We start from the raw sequence: 17892 nt of genomic DNA, 5'->3' as shown, positions 1-17892 counted from the left end.
TGTGTGTGTGTGTGTGTGTGTGTGTGTGTGTGTGTTTTAATGTGTGTGTGTGACTTATAATTGACAATATCAAGGGTAGACAATGCAAGATCTACTATTTAGTAATTATAAATCAAAAGTTTGAAGTGTAAAGAGTATAGACTAGAACAGTTGCTGGGTTTTTTTTTCTTTTTTGTATTAGTATCTGCACACCAATTTGTTTTGTAGTCTCATCCAATGCAGCTGACTCACTGCACCGATGATATGTGGGTGGTTGGCGGGTGCTCTGGTGTAGTATGCTCCTTCTTTCCTATCAAACATCTATCGTCCTGATCTCTCCTCCTTCTTTTAAGTGTTTGTTACTCCCTTGAAACACCTATAACTATAATCTTCGGCACTTATATGGCCTTATTGTGTTGCAAGTGCTGTAAAACTCTTACTAAAACTAAATCGATAATATGGTACTGGTAACACATGTGACTTTATTGTTGTCTGTGTGGGTGGTTGGCGGGTGCTCTGGTGTGGTTTGCTCCTTCTTTCCTACCAAGATCTATCGTCCTGATCTCTCGTCCTTTTTTGTGTTTGTTACTCCTTTGTAACACCTCTAATCTTCAGCACTCATATGACTTTATTGTGTTGCAAGTGCCGTAAAACTCTTACTTACTAAAACTATACCAATAATATGGTACCGGTAACACATGTGACTTTCTCGTTGTCTGTCCATGTCCACAACGATCAGATCGGACAACTGGCTTTCAAGAACACGACTGCCCTCAACCGCATCCAATCGGTGGTGTTCGACTCGGCCTACAAGACAAACGAGAACCTGCTGATCTGTGCGCCCACCGGCGCTGGCAAGACCAATGTGGCAATGTTGACCATCCTGCACCAGTTACGCCAGCACATGTCGCAAGGAGTCATCAAAAAGGACGAGTTTAAGGTTTGTGGAAAATTCTTGGCCCTCACACACAAATATGGGCTTTGATTGTTTTTTTTGGGGGGAGGGGGGGAATCTTTGATATATTTTAATGCTTTTTTGAGTTGCTGTTTTCCAGTCTTGTATATAATCATTTCTCAAAGCAGCATTTCGGCTTTTTTTTTGTAGCCTACTTTGATTTTTTCGCTTTGTGTAGAATTCTTGATCCTCACACACACACCTAGGCTTTCGTTTTGGGTGGGTTAATCTTTGATGCATTTTAATGTTAATGTTTTTTGAGTTGCTGTTTTCCAGTCTTGTATATCTTTTCTTAAAGCAGCACTTTGGCTTTTTTTGTACTTTGATTTGTTCGTCTTGTGTCAAATTCTTGGCCCACACTCAGGCAAGGGCTTTCTATTTGGGTGGTTTTGTATTTGGTAAATGTTTATGTTTTTTGAGTTGCTGTTTCCAGTCTTGTCTATCATTTCTCAAAGCTGCATTTTGGCTTTTTTTGTGCTTCATTTTACGATTGACTTACTTTGAAACAACCTTTACTACCAGTCTGCTCCAGATTTTCACATGTTTGTTGGACCATGCAGATTATAGAAATACAGAGTTCTCAATTTTGAAATATAATAACTTGTCGGACATTTTGCCTCTGCGGGTGGTTCAATATGATTGTTGATGGAATCTTTATCTGTATCCCTTGGTCCAAAATTGTCTTTTCTGTTTTGTAATATTTGCTCCTACCTCAATGTAAATTGCAAGTCCACAATTTAAGAAACACATTTTTGTGGATGTTCGAGATGTTTCTGATTATGTTAGAATTTTTAAAAATTTCCCCACCAAGTGAGAGATATGTAACAAATTCTCTGATTTACTTTTTATCTGTGTCTCCAGATAGTCATAAGTAGAAGCTGCTCTGAAGGCTCTGGGTCCAAAACTTGTCTTTTGTTGTTTTATTAAAACACTGGCTGCTTTGTCAATGTCAATTTTAAGTAAATTATTCATCCTAGTTTTGTCTATAGTTTACTTGTTAGTGATTTCCTTTTTTTAGAGGTAACACCTCTAATCTTCGGCACCTATATGACTTTATTGTTTTGCAAGTGCTGTAAAACTCTTACTAAAACTTAGAGGTGGGGGGATGCGTTTCAAATTCTTTGGTTGACCTTTTTTTGTGTGTGTCTGTCAGATTGTGTACGTAGCTCCCATGAAGGCTCTGGCTGCTGAGATGGTTCGGAACTTCGGGGGTCGCCTGGAACCTCTGGGTATCTCGGTTCGTGAACTGACGGGAGACATGAGCCTCAGCAAGCAAGAGATCCTCAAAACTCAGGTTTGTGGTCTAAAGGTTTTTCTCCTCGGTAATGTAGGATTTAAGCTCAGGTGTTGTTTTATCTATGTGAGATCTCATCTATCTCATTTCAACCATTTCATTTAACTCATCTCATCTCATCTATTTCATTTATCTCATATCATCTATTTCACCCATCTCATCTCATCTGTTTCGTTTATCTCTCATCTCATCTATCTTTTATTCTTATTCTTATTCTCGATGGCATGCATCACACTTGAAGTCTGGTATCTGTCATAAATTGGGCCGTCCTGCTCAGTTCATCTGTCGGCACGTATAGCTTCTTTTGTAGCGTCAGTGGGGTTGGCATCTATCTTTTATAATATAGATTATAAAGTACGCAGAGCTTGCTGTTGAGCAGGATGTTGCGCTATACAAATGATATTATTTTTTCTTCTCCTCCTCCTCCTCCTCCTCTTCCTCCTCCTCCTCCTCCTCCTCCTCTTCTCCTTCTTCTCTTTATTAATGTTATTTCATTATCATTATATAATAACAATAATAATAATAATAATCATTTCATTCCATCTCATCTCATCTTGTCTCACCTCAGATGCTCGTGACGACCCCGGAGAAGTGGGACGTTGTGACCCGTAAGAGCACCGGGGATGTAGCCCTGGCTCAGCTGGTGCGTCTGCTCATCATTGACGAGGTTCACCTGCTGCACGACGACCGAGGTCCGGTCATCGAGACTCTCGTGGCTCGAACCAAGAGACAGGTCGGGATATGTTGTGGATATTTTGTGGATATTTTGTGTCTGTGTGTGGGATATTGCTGTGAAATTTTATGAAAATTAAATAAAAATAAAATAATAAATTACACTTTTATTTATCCAGAAGGACAATTTGGTTTACAATGGCAAACATACATACATACACACACATATATACATACATAAATACATATGAATACATACATACATAAATTAAATACATGCTCAAATACATACATAAATACGCAATATTACACCAGTACCGAACAATTTACAACCATGCCATTGCCAATCGCCACTGTGCAGCGCCCTGTATTTTGAGCTAGGATTGTTGTGTCTTGCTCCAGGACACACCCGAGTGACCACCCATCTAAACTGCGTGTCACCGACATTTGCTTGACTTTACCTGAGTCTGAACTCACTGCTCACTTAGCCACTGGAGCCCCCAATAAATAAAGAGAATTGTTATATTTATGTAGGTGTAAATTGTGTGAGTGTAATGTGGACATCGCATACATATCATATACATACACATTACATACAAGCACACATGTGCACATACACACAAACACACACACACACACACACACACACACACTCAACACCCATGCACTAAATTTTGAAAAAAAATGATTACGAGTTTTTATGGTGCTCTGATACTTGCTCAGTCCTGCTGTGGATGGATACTGTGAATGTTGACCCCACCTTTGTGTTGAAAGTGACATTAGCTGAATACCATATACTTTACAGAACCACATTGTATTGTACCATACCGTACCATACTGTACTGTACTCCACCATACAATACAAATCCATTCCATACCATACCATACCATACCACACCATACCACACCATACCATACCATACCATACCATGCCATACCATACCATACCATACCATACCATACCATACCATACCATACCATACCATACCTTACCATACCATACCACACCCTCACACCACACCACACCAAACCAAACTGCACTCCACCCTGCCACACCACACCACACCCCACACCACATCGCACCACACAAAACCACAACAAAGCACACCCCACCACCCCACACCCCACCACACCCCACCACACACCACCACCGCACACCCCACCACCCCACACCTCACCACACCCCACCACAACCCACCACACCACTCCCCACCACACCACACCACACCACTCCACACCACACCACACCACACCAATATATATTTACTTGTTTCCTTTTACTCACACAGGTGGAGAGTACTCAGAGCATGATCCGTATCGTTGGCCTCTCCGCCACACTTCCCAACTACCTGGACGTGGCCATGTTCCTCAACGTGAACCCCTACACCGGCCTCTTCTTCTTTGACGGACGCTTCAGGCCCGTGCCTCTGGAGCAGACCTTTATCGGTAACTTTTGTTCTTTTGTCTTTGACTTCTAGAGGAAAGAGTCACCTGGTAACCCTCATTTTAATAATGATAATAGATAGCATTTGTATAGCGCAAATTCCCGCTCAACAGCAAGCTCTATGCGCTTCACAATCTATTCTATTACCCCAGCAAACCTGAGAGCATTCTGAAACAACCTCAACTTACTGGGAAGCTTACAGTTCAACCAGCCATTTATAGGCGCTAAAACACTAACATACTGACAAGATCTTTTGCTGTCTATGGCCTGGTACCCATTCCTACCTGGATGAAGTGAGGAAAATTTGTGTAAAGTGCCTTGCCCAAGGACACAATGTTGGGCCTCACGATTACGAGTCCGGTAGCCTAACCACATTTAGTTTCGGGAAAAGTCGGAATGACAGATAAAAAACGATAGAGAGCTAAGGAAGAGACAAGATTATTTACCATTGTGTGTAAGACATGAGAAGACCTTGTGGAACCTGGAGAAGAGTCACAGAGATAGATACACAGAAAACTGGGAAGACATGGAATAACATTAAGAGGCTAGTCCGGGATAGGGAAAGGTGGAAAGTGTTTGCTCTTGCTATACAATATCATTCCATACCATACTAAACCTGACTCTGCCCTACTGTTGTGCTTTTGGGTTTTGATTAAATAAGGCTTACCACATAAGAAATCACGAAGATACAGACATGACAAAGTCGTGTTTTTCCTGGGGTGATGTAAACAGGAAGTTGACGATGTTCGATGAATGATTGGATACTTAGAGTAAGAATCGATCGGTACCAACCAGTTGTGTCCCATGAAATGTACTGCATGATCTATGTGCACCCGACTCCATGGTTTCTCCGGTAACATCCAAGGATGAATTGGTGCCTTCGAAGGGTTGTTTTGATGCTCATTGCATGTTTGACACTTATGCGACACAGATCCATGATATTGGAGTCTATTCCAGGCCAGTATACTGCAGTTCGTGCGAGCTGTTTCATTCGTTGCATTCCAAAATGTCCTTGGTGAAGGATTTGCCATACTTGTTGCTGCAGACTATTGGGAATGACAAGTGGAACCTGGAGAAGAGTCACAGAGATAGATACACAGAAAACTGGGAAGACATGGAATAACCTTAAGAGGCTAGCCCGGGAAAGGGAAAGGTGGAAAGTGTTTGCTCATGCCATAGTATGCCTGACTCTCCCTACCCTACCCTACCGCCCCACACCACACCCCACCCTACCTCACCACACCACACCACACCACGCACCACACTCTTGATGCAGGGTAAGAAAGGCTTTGATGATTATGATGATGTAAGACATGAGTTCAATTCCTGAACAGGGAAATTATTTTGTCAAGTATACCTGTCATTGTGCTGGGGTACTGTATCCCTCTCCACCAGGGCTGAACCTGACAGGCGTAGCTGAAGCAGCCTGACTCTTAAACTGTCTAAGTGGGTGGTTTGTGGTTGCTCTGGTTTGGTTTGCTGTTTCTTTCCTATCAAACGTCTATCGTCCTTGTCTCCCCTTCTTCTTTTTTATGTTTGTTACTCTCTTGTAACACCTCTAAATCTTCTGGCGCTAATTTGACCTTATGCAGTTGCGAGCGCAGTAAAACCTCTACTTAAACACTCAAAAAACTGTCTAAATCATGTCGATGGGAGCGTAAAATGTTTACAATCTGTACAATCGATCATTTCCCCAGGCATCAAAGCTGTGAACAAGATGAATCAGATCAGAGACTTCAACATGGTGTGCTACGAGAAAGTGAGCAAGCAAGTGAGGGCAGGATATCAGGTGAGACCAAACGGATTATGATGTACTTACGATACAGTCTTTCCCTCAATATATCCAGAAATGTTAGAACAAATATTAAAATGCTCTGTTTACATGTTCATTCTATTCCTTTGGTCAGGGTTATGTGCAGATTTCTTTCTTTTTATGTAAATCTGGTAAATTCAGAGCCTAGAAATTTAAAGGAGGAAGCATTCATATTTCATGACTAGATTTCATAATATCATCCTTCTTATTATAATATGATGGCTTTTAAGCACAAGGGGGCTGTCCCGAAAAATGCTGTTTTGAGAAAATCGAAGGTAAAGTTTTTGCCAGTTGTTCAGATTCTTTAAAAGACAAGGAGAGTTTTCTCTATAACCAAACAAATATACACACCAATGAAACCAAGCTTCTCCTATAGGTAGGGCAATGCCCACTTTTGGTGTAGGTCAAGATTTCTGGAAACCCCCGAAATCTGGGTTAGTCCGCTTGTCCTAAAAAGCGACCATATGTGTCATGACGCAGTGGAATCAGGCTCTCGTCAATTTTTGGGCATATGGAGTTAACGGTTTAATCTTAAAGCTTGTTGATTTGTCCTTCTTTCTGTGAAAATTTTACTCTTCTATCTTGAATAGAAGTCGAGATATTTCAGATTGAAAGAGGTGGGGTAAAATGTTTTCTGAGGTAAAATTAGCGAGAAAATGGCTGCCAAAGTTTGGCAACTTCTATAGCTTGAGATCCTTGAAAACTCAAAATTTATATATTTCTTGCCTTTAATCTATATTTTTCAGTAAAATTCACCTGGAAATGTGTTTTTATGTAGACGTAAAAGAGGTTAATCCAAAAGTACAAATTCGATAAAAATGCCCAATTTGGGGGAAAAAATGCCAATTTCTCCGATTTCATTTTTCTGACCAGCGCCTGATTTCACCACGATGCGTCACATGTGTAAACTCTGTAGGTTGGTAGACACGGTACGGTCATCATGGCAATTTGTTTCCTCCTCAGGTGATGGTGTTTGTTCATGCCCGGAACGAGACGGTGCGCACCGCCTTCAACCTGATAGAGCTGGCCAGGAACAAAGGGGAGATCACCCTCTTCTCACCAGAGCAGAACCGGGGATTCGGAGATGCTCAGAAAACTGTGAGTTTATAATAATAGATAATAGATAGCATTTGTATAGCGCAGGTCCCTGCTCAACAGTACGCTCTATGCGCTTCATAATCTATACTATTACCCCAGCAGACCTGAGAGCATTCTGAAACAACCTTAGCATACAGTGCAAGCAGCCATTCATAAGTGATAAAACACTAACATACTGACAAGATTTTTTGCTGTCTATGGCCGGGTACCCATTCCCACTTGGGTGAAGTGAGGAAAATTAGTGTAAAGTGCCTTTCCCAAGGACGCAACGTCGGGCCTGCGGCTGGAACCCCAGAACCCGTAACCTCACGATTACGAGTTCTTGTGAAACACTTTGGACACCATGGCAACTTATTCTTCACAATGCGCTGTATCTCCACAGGTGCTTCGGAGCAGGAACAAGCAGCTTCGTGAGATGTTTGCCGATGGGTTCGGGATCCACCACGCGGGGATGCTGCGACAAGACAGGAACCTGGTGGAGCGTTACTTCGCCGAGGGTCACGTCAAGGTGCTTGTGTGTACCGCCACGCTGGCCTGGGGAGTGAACCTGCCCGCCCACGCGGTCATCATCAAGGTGATTCTAACAGACTTGATTGTTAATCCTATCCGTACGTCGTGTTTTACTATCGTATCCATACAACGTGGGGAACTCTGTGCCACCACTTAACCCTATCTGTACATCGTGTTTTACTATCGTATCCATATGACATGGGGAACTCTGTACCATCACTTAACCCTATCCGTACGTCTTGTTTTACTGTCGTATCCATACGACGTGGGGAACTCTGTGCCACCACTTAACCCTATCCGTACGTCTTGTTTTACTATTGTATCCATACGACATGGGAAACTCTGTGCCACCATTTTCCAGAGAGGAAATTTTCTTGTTAATCCGATCTGTACGCTTTGCATTGCAGTCTGTCAAAATGATTTTTTGAGAAATACTGAAAGTTTCAAAGAGATCTTCATACTAGAAGTATTGTAAAATGTGAATAATAATAATAATAATAATGGATTGCATTTATATAGCGCATATCCACTTATGCAATGCTCTATGCGCTTAACATGATACATATAATGGATTTACAAATCAATTTTAAAGATACATAGTGTTACATACTCATGCAAACACATATTCACTCACGCACGCACCACACACATATACATACTCACATACATACATATGCACATACGCACATACAAACTCACAACGATCTACAGCTTGGATGCATTCTGTCTAATCGAAATATGATGAAAATAGAAATGATTTTAGTTTCTTCTTAAAAATTTCTAGATTTTCTGCTTCTCTGATAGTTTTTGGAAGCCTATTCCAAACAAGTGGGGCAAAATATGAAAAAGAGCGTTGGCCATATGATTTGAAATTTATTTTAGGCTTAACAAGGGTTGTTTTGTCACTAGATGATCTGAGCGTTCTAGGAGGCACATAGGGTGTTAAAAGCTGTTTTAGATAGTCCGGTGATAAATCATTTAAGCACTTGTAGCAAGTTAAACAGATTTTATATATGATACGCTCTTTCACTGGGAGCCAGTGTAATGCTTTTAAAATAGGAGTCACATGATCTTGCTTTAGTTTTTTAGTAATTATTTTGGCAGCAATATTTTGTACTCTTTGTAGTTGTTGTAATTAGAACAGACATGCAGCTATTACAGAATGGCATCATGCAGAAGAGTTCATCAGGTACACCAGCCAGTAAGGAATTGCAATAATCAATCCTTGACAATATAAGTGATGTTATTAAAGTTTTGGTGACACCAACAGATAGATATTTTCTAATGCTCCCTATTTTCTTCAGCTGGAGATATAGATTTTTACAAAGATTGGATACATGGTATTTCATTGACATATCTTGATCTAGCACCACACCTAAATTTCTTATTTTAGTTTGGGCTGATATTTCGTGGCCATTGATGTTTATTCTGATATTGTCGATTTCATTGCATGCGCTGCTATGAAGAAATAATATTTCGGTCTTATCCTCATTTAATTTTAATTTGTTCTTGAACATCCATTTTCTTATATCATTGATACATCTGGCGATTCTATCTATGAGATTGTGTACATACAACCCCGGGGGTACAAAATGATCCCAGAGGGTACGGATAGTGTTAACCGATCTTCCCCAGCTACCCCATACATCTGACTGGCTCTACTCCTCAAGACAACAATTAGAACAGACATGCAGCTATTACAGAATGGCATCATGCAGAAGAGTTAACGTTCAGATGCTGCTGGATCACTAACTACGACTGATTGTAAATGTTTACTGTCTTCACAGACGTCATTGAGATCATTTAAGAGGGTGGGGCAGGCTGCTTTGACCTTGTATGTCAGGGCCAACCCTCGCTGAGTACGATACAGCTTCCCACCTGAAAAATACAGTTACTCTATAGAATAAAGCTGACAATGAAAATGATAGTGACAATCTTTATTCGTCTTGCAGGGAGAAATTTGTCCTAGTCATTTACAATGCCAGTAGATGTTACAAGGGTTAGGTGCACTCACGCATACGCACAACAAGACAGGCCATTAGTATACACATGTCTCAATTAAGTTCTTTGCGTGATAATGGATCTCTTGTCTTCTGCCTTCAGTGGGGAAGAGCCTAACTATTACACCACAAGCTGGTAATCAAGGTGAAAGGCCTGTGACTGTCAACACACACAAAAAAAGGAAAGAAACTGTTTGCTGTTATTTCATAGATGGGCTCTCCCACAATTTATTAGTCCCGGGTTCAGGTTTTTAATTTTTTGTCATGATAGTCTGAGTTCAAATTCCCAGTGTTCCAATCATGTGATAAATATATAGGATTTGTGCCTATTCTTTGTGTCGGAGTATTTGCCAATTTTCTTTTATGCAGCCTTTATGTTTCCATTTTAATTGTGCTTTTCTTCTGCTACCTTATGCGGGGATTGGTTTTGAGTGGTCTGCTTAAGCTATCAATTAGTCAGTGTCTGCCACCGTCAGGCAGCAACCCCCTCCCCACAACAAATATCCTCAGTAAAAATTGATAGTAATCTTGGAAGCTTTTTTACTTCTTCTACAGGGCACACAAATCTACGACGCCAAAAGGGGTCAGTTTGTGGACCTGGGCATCTTGGACGTGATGCAGATCTTTGGCCGTGCCGGTCGGCCGCAGTTCGACAAGTTTGGCCACGGGACCATCTTGACCACCCATGACAAACTGAGCCACTATCTCAGCCTGATGACCCGGCAGAACCCCATCGAGAGTCAGTTCATCAACAGTCTCACCGACAACCTCAATGCCGAGGTTTGTGTACAATATCATGTGTTGTTGTTGTTGCTGTGTGTGTGTGTGTGGTAGCCTATCCGTTCGAAATGTTCGGAGCCCCGAAGAGTGTGCTCTTCGCCAGGGCCACCGCCTCCCTGTTGTTGCTGTTGTTGTTGTTGTATGATGTGGCATAACCCCATCGAGAGTCAGTTCATCAACAGTATCACCGACAACCTCAATGCCGAGGTCTGTGCTCTGTGTCGTGTGTTGTTGCTGTTGTTGTTGCTGCTGCTGTTATTGTTGTTGTTGTTGATGTTATTTAAAAAATGAAAAGGTTATCAGGACAAGAATTAAGCAGGAAATTGTCAAACAACACCCTGTTGACTTAACAAGGCATCAGTTCAGCTTTAAGAATTACATTTTAGTAAGGACTATAAATATGACCTTGTCATTTTCACTGTAGGCCTCCCAGGAAGTTAAGATTGTTTCAGAATGCTCTCAGGTCTACTTGGGGTAATAGTATAGATTATGAAGCGCATAGAGCTTGCTGTTGAGCGGGAATTTGCACTGTACAAATGCTGTCCAATATTATTTTTATTATATTATTATTATTGTTATTATTAAGTAGGTTTGTAGTTGTGTGCGTCAATGTGTTTGGCTGAAGAATTACTGAAATTTTTTTTAGATAAGAAGTGATTATCTTTTGTGGCCTTATTAAACTAGAAGCATGTTTAACTAGCTGAATAAATGGAAAAGACTTCTGATTTTAAAATCTGAAGAGTTTACAAAACGTTTCTCTCCAGATTTCTCTGGGCACAGTGACCAACGTGGAGGAGGCGGTGAAGTGGATGAGCTACACCTACCTCCACGTCCGCATGAGGAAAAACCCACTGGTCTACGGCGTTCCCAACTCCTTCAGAGAGGTGAGACTTGCTCAATCAAACGTGTTCTGCTTTTTAAGTCATAGTTTTTAGGCATCTTTGACAAAAGAGATTTATGATCAATATTTCAGTTTCTTGAGGAAGATGAAGAATTCAGACCAGATTCTGAGTTCCAACTCTCTCTGTTAATACTTGTAGTGAAATGGAATATTGCGGATGAGCTTTGGAAATGTATAGCTAGGTGCATTATGCATTTTGCAGCAGCGCTATAAAAAATGTTTTTAAAAATCGACCTGTTTTTTTTTTGGTAGTCTCTGTGGTAAGTTGGCACAGGTTTAGAAATGTCAAGCGACTTTGGTGCTGTAACTTTGAGATGGGTGGTCATCTATATATTAAATTTGACATTTAGAATTTTGAGTTTAACAATATGTCAATCTTTTTTAAATGCAGTTCTTTGAATATCTTGATATCGATTCAATTCCGAATAATCTTACGATTTTGATAGAGCAGATAGAACATTTGATTTCTGACCTCATGGTCTTTGTTACTCAAAATGGCCAATAAAGTCAGATGGAACTTTATAATTCTAAGGTAGCAATATGTCCAATAGCAAAACGAGATAAAAGATAAAGCCTGAGTTAAGAAGCAGGGTACTACCCCACTGGGGCAAGGCTAAGTGTGTTTGGTTGTTTGTTTGTGGAAGTTTGTTGATTTGGTCTTTCTTCTGTATGAAAAGATGCTTAAACATTCTTTCTCTTTGTCTTCTGTCTTCCTTACTTTTTCCATTCTTTCTTTCTTTCTTTCTTTTTTTCTTTCTTATTTGTCTTTCTTTCTTAGTTCATTCTTTGTTTGTTTGTTTGCTTCTTTCTTTCTTAGCTCTGTCTTTGTTTCTTTCTCTTTTCCTTTCTTTTTCTTTCTTTCTCTGTCTTTCTCTTTTTTTCTTTCTTTCTCTCTTTCTGTATTCGTTTTTTTTCTTCTCCTTTATCATAATGAAGGAAGACCCCCAGCTGGAAGGTCACAGGACGGCCCTGGTGTTTGAGGCGGCCCGGAGACTGGACAAGGCCAAGATGATCCGCTTTGAGGAGCACACCGGATACATGTTCTCCACGGATATGGGTCGCATTGCCAGCAACTTCTACATCAAGTACGACACGGTGGAGGTCAGTTGTCCAGGTTGAGCGGTCAAAATCTTGTGTCTTCTTCTCCAAAAAGAGCTGAAAGCATCTGGGGTTTTTTTCCCCCTTATTTTAATATTCGATTGCATTTTCTAGAAAACCCGCTGTTTTAGTTTTTTTGGCCAGATTCACATGCACGCACGCAGGCACGCATGCATACACACACGTGCACACAGGCACACAGGCACGCATGCATACACACACACGCACACACACACATATGCACGCCCCCCCACACACACACACACACACACACATACACACACACACACACACACACACACACGCACACACACACACTGCATTCTTCTGTCCTTGCACAAATAAAGAAGATATTTTAATTCACACAAATTTCTAAAGAAAACTGTTTGTATTGGCTGGTAATACGAAATAGGAACGTCAGTGTTTGAGAATGGAACTTGGTCTGTAAAATAGGAAATAGATACAAGTGTCTCCTTTTTTTCCCTTGGGGTTCTTCCGTTTGTTATGAGCATTTCAAATATTTTTTTACGAGTGAACATCCTCTCTCCTCTTCCTTAAGCAGAACATAGAATTAATTATTTACACTGACTACAAGTTCCCTCCCGGGGCAGTGCTACTGACTGAAGTGTCTTTAAGCCATTCCCAAAGGGGGGGATATACATGTTCTTATGCTCAGTAGAATTGTAAATGGGCCGATTCATCAATGTCATGCTCATACTGTGCCAGAACAACATAGGGCCTAGGGGGAACTGCTGCTTTTTCTTTCCTCATCCTTTACTATCCTCATTTTTCCTCTACTTCTTTTGTATGTTTTTTCTCTCTTGTGACCCGCTATTTCTGGGGTGCCTCGATAGTCGAAGTAGACTTTGTGCTGTTGAGGCTAGAGAAGTGAGCAGAGTAAGCCTGATTCCCCGTTTGGACTTCTCTGTTGACATCCACCCCTTGGTGCTCATATGACCTTATGCAGTTGCGAGCACCGTAAAACCTTACTAAAAATAAAACTAAATCTCCTTAAGCAGAACATAGTATTAATTATTTACACTGACTACAAGTAATTTCGGGTCATTACAGATGTTGCTTCGTAGGTTTGAGAAAAATAAAATTGATATCATATCATTTTTTTCCTTCTTCATCAGGTGATCAACGAGATGCTGCGTGCGGCCATGACGGAGGGCGATATCCTCAACCTGGTGTCCAACGCTCAGGAGTTCCAGCAGATTAAGGTGGGGGGTCACTTAATATGTGTGTGGGGTCCCTTATTGTCTGTGTGGCGTCTCTTAGTGTGTGTGTGTGGGATTACTGTGTGGGGTCACTGTGGAGCTCACTTACTGTGTGGGGGTTACTGTGTGGGGCTCACCTACTGTGTGGGATCATTTACTGTGTGTGTGGGGTCGCTTAGTGTCCGTGTGGGTCACTGTGGGGGTTCACTTAGTGTGTGTGTGTGGGTCACTGTGGGGGTTCGCTTACTGTGTGTACAGGGTCACTTGCTGTATGGGGGTTGCTTTCTGAGAGGCAGTTCGAACCTCTGTTTGGTTTAAATACTGTTCGACCTAGCTCTTGTTCTTTATTTGTTTAAAAAGTTATAATAATAATAATAATAATATAATAATCATCATCATCATAGTGATCATAACAATTATAATAATCATGATAATAACAATAGTCATAATGGTAATAATAATAATCTTATTAATAATAATAATAGTAATAATAATACTAAAAATAGCTGCATTTATATAGTGCATATTTTCACTCTACAACATACTCTATGTGCTTTACAACTATTATTGATTACCCCAGCTGTCCAGGTTATCATAAATCATCAAGCAAAAACGGCCGAAGCATTCACCGTCATATTTTAAACGCCCTTTCCCCTCCCCCATAGGTGCGTGACGACGAGATGGATGAGCTTGACCGGCTGACCAGCGACGGCTGTGAGATGATGGTCAAGGGGGGGAAGGAGAACACTCACGGCAAGGTCAACATCCTGCTGCAGTCGTACGTGTCCAGGGCCAGCGTCGACTCCTTTTCCCTCATCTCCGACATGGCCTACGTCGCTCAGGTGAGGAAACCGACCAATTAAGCTTTTATATTTTGTTTGGTATTTTTTAAAATGTTACCATGTTAGATTGACGGTGATGGGTGGTTGGCGGGTGCTCTGGTGTGGTTTGTTCCTTCTTTCCTTGCAAACGTCTATCATCCTGATCTCTCCTGGTCTCTCCTCCTTCTTTTTTGTGTTTGTTACTCTCTTGTAACACCTCTAATCTTTGACACTTATATGACCTTATTGTGTTGCAAGTGCCGTAAAACTCTTACTAAAATAAACTAGATTGAGGGTGCGGTGGCGGAGTGGTTAGTGCGCTCGTCTCCAAAGAGGAAAGTCCGGGTTTTAGCCTCGGTTCGGATGCGTATTTTTTTCGCCCCCTCCTGCTCACCCAGCAGTATAATGGGTACCTGACTTCGAGTTGGGGAAGTAAAGGCGGCGTGGAAAGGAACTGGCCACCCTACCACAATGCCGAAGGCCCAGGAAGTTGTCTCACTAACAAGGCAATCCCCATTGTCCGGGTCGGATGCGGGAACAACTTTACCATGTTACATAATTCGTTTAAAAAAAATGAATATATGATTGGAAGGGGAAAAAGTTTGATGTATGAAAGTAGAAAGTGGAGAAAATCCTGATCATCTGTGTCATTTTTCATTCTCCCACTTGAAGAAATTTGTAAGAATTCAATTTTCTGAAAAGTGAATGGTATTGTCACAGTGATTTATACTCTTTGGTTTGGGGAGGGGGGGTGGGGGATATAAAAAAAGAATCATTTGTGTAAAGAACTGTTATAGAAAGATGGTATCATTTCATCAGGAATACACCGTTTCATTTGATTTCTGTGAAAAAAGTCATGTTCTCAAATTTTGAGGATTTAGAGTCGATTTCCTTCTCTTGATCAACAGATGATTTTTTTAAATGTTTGTTTTATTCCTCGTTCATCCAAAAGCTGGGTGTGTGGAATGAATGCTTGAGCACAACAGCAGAGAAGATATTGGAATAACAGTCATGTGTTAATCACATTTTGTGTTGCTAAAATGATTTGTATAAAATGAAAAGAAAAAGAATGGGGAAGTCTTTGACTGAAGATGTAAAGTTCTATTTGAATGTGAGATTATCCTGCCTGTTGCCTTTTTGAAAATTCACAACCGGGTACTGATCATTTCTTGATATTATATATGTCTCAAAGTGGTGGGATCAGGCGCTCCTCAGTCTTTGAGCATGTGGAGTTATTGGTATTATCTGAAAATTTATTCATTTGCCTTGATTTCTGTGAAAAAGTTACCCATGTGTCTTGAATAGATGTCAAGATCTTTACCATTGAAGGAGGTAGGAGTAGCCTGGTCTCAGAGGTAAAATGAGCGAAAAAATGGCTGCCAAATTTTGGTAACATCTATAGCTTGAGAGTTCTTTGAGAACTGAAAATTTACATATTTTGTGCCGTTAATTAACGTCTTTCAGTAAAATTCACCTGGCAATGTGCTTTTATATGGACTGAAAATGTGTTGAGCCAATAAACAAAATTTTGTTAAAAATTGCCAAACTAGGAAAAATGCCTTTTTCTTCGATTTCTATATTTTGACGAGTGCCTGATTCGACCATGATGCCTCACGAATGTGGGTTAATAGAACATTCCTTTTTCTCTCGTGGTCAGAATGCGGCACGTATCATGCGGGCTCTGTTTGAGATCGCGCTGCGTAACAGCCACCCTCTCCTGGCGGTCAAGCTACTGGAGATGTGCAAGATGGTGGACAAGCGGCTCTGGACGTTCGAGAACCCCATGCGTCAGTTCAGCGTGCTCAGCCACGAGATTCTCAACAAACTGGAGGCTCGCCGCTTGCTGCCGGAGAAACTGAGAGACATGGATTCCAAGGAGATTGGTATGGCGTATTCATTTCCTATTAACAATTTGCTTGAATACTGTTTTAATTTTAGTATGAGTTTTCAGTTGTTTTAGTTTTAGTAAGGTTTTACAGCGCTCGCAACAAAACAGTTTTTGTTTTGTTTTTTATAGTAGAGGGTTTTACGGCGCTCGCAACTGCATAAGGTCATATGAGCGCCAAGGGGTGGATGTCAACAGAGAAGTCTTTACAGGGAATCGGTCTTACTCTGCTCACCTCTCTAGCTTCAACAGCACAAAGTCTGCTTCGACTATCAAGGCACCCCGGAAATAGCAGTTCACATGAGTGTGACAAACATACAAAAGAAGTAGAGGAAAAATGATCAATGGATTAGGAAAGAAAAAGCTGCAGTTCCCTGTTGCAGTTCAGGCACTATAATGAACATGACATTAATGAATCAGCCCATTTACAATTCTACTGTGCATAAGAACATGTTAATGTCCCCCCCTTTGGGAAAGGCCAAAAGACAATTCAGTTAGTAGCACCGCTCCGGGGGGTGTATGAGCTTTATGGCACTTGCAACACAATAAGGTCATATAAGTGTCAGAAATTAGAGGTGTTACAAGAGAGTAACAAACACAAAAAGAAGTTGGAGAGATCAGGGCAATAAATGTTTGATAGGAAAGATGGAGCTAATCTTTGGCACCTATATGACCTTATTGTGGTGCAAGTGCCGTAAAACACTTACAAAAACTCAACTCAACTCTCCGCCCCTCCTGTGTGTTTCCTCAGGCCTGATGGTGAACCACGTGAAGATGGGCTCCCTCATCAAGAAGTGCGTCCACCAACTGCCCCAGCTGGCCATCGAGGCGTCTGTCCAGCCAATCACACGCACCGTGCTCAGGGTCAGGCTGGAGGTCACTCCGGATTTCTCCTGGGACGACAAGGTCAGGGTCAAGCTCTCCCTTTCTTTGTTCCCGAGCATAACCTCCCTATTGTTTTAGGCTTCTATTGGTAGTCTTCCCTCTCTTTGGCCTTGAGGGGCCCAAGTTAGAGCTCTTTGGGGATGGAAAGAATTTCTCATGTGGAAATTGTGGCCTAACCATCTCAACCGTCATCTGTAATAGGTACTTTTTTACACTGCTTTTAGTATACTTGTACTCTGTCAAAAGAAAAATGAGAAACTTCAACGTATTTTACTTTCCTTGTTGAATAGAGTCAAACAAAGTCGTTCCTTTTCCTTGTGGGAGCGACAACATGTTTCTCTACATGGTTCATTGAGATAATCATTCCCTCTGTTCTTTTCTCCTTTAGGTGCATGGCAGCTCTGCAGAGCCTTTCTGGATCTGGGTAGAGGACCCTGAGAACAACCACATCTACCACTCGGAGTACTTCCTGCTGCATAAAAAACAGGTTTGCACGCTTAGAATATTCCTTTGGTGTTATGCTTTTTTTTTTTTTTT

General features: G+C 41.2%; 1 protein-coding gene across 1 annotated transcript in view; it reads left to right on the top strand.

Moving 5' to 3' along the window:
- Nucleotides 1-17892, top strand: part of LOC101845538 (activating signal cointegrator 1 complex subunit 3) — a gene marked incomplete at its 3' end in the record, with an annotated part of 115071 nt that overhangs the window by 14817 nt on the left and 82362 nt on the right. The window contains 15 exon segments of the mRNA XM_035969260.1: nt 719-919; nt 2088-2228; nt 2797-2961; nt 4190-4346; nt 6042-6133; nt 7121-7255; nt 7638-7829; nt 10321-10545; nt 11310-11429; nt 12383-12547; nt 13681-13767; nt 14430-14606; nt 16243-16468; nt 17222-17376; nt 17744-17842. Coding sequence (XP_035825153.1) covers nt 719-919; nt 2088-2228; nt 2797-2961; nt 4190-4346; nt 6042-6133; nt 7121-7255; nt 7638-7829; nt 10321-10545; nt 11310-11429; nt 12383-12547; nt 13681-13767; nt 14430-14606; nt 16243-16468; nt 17222-17376; nt 17744-17842 — 2337 coding nt within the window.

This window comes from Aplysia californica, unplaced genomic scaffold, assembly GCF_000002075.1.
Source record: "Aplysia californica isolate F4 #8 unplaced genomic scaffold, AplCal3.0 scaffold00132, whole genome shotgun sequence".
In the NCBI taxonomy this organism is placed as follows: Eukaryota; Metazoa; Mollusca; class Gastropoda; order Aplysiida; family Aplysiidae; genus Aplysia; species Aplysia californica.
This window is presented reverse-complemented; position numbering and strand designations above follow the sequence as displayed.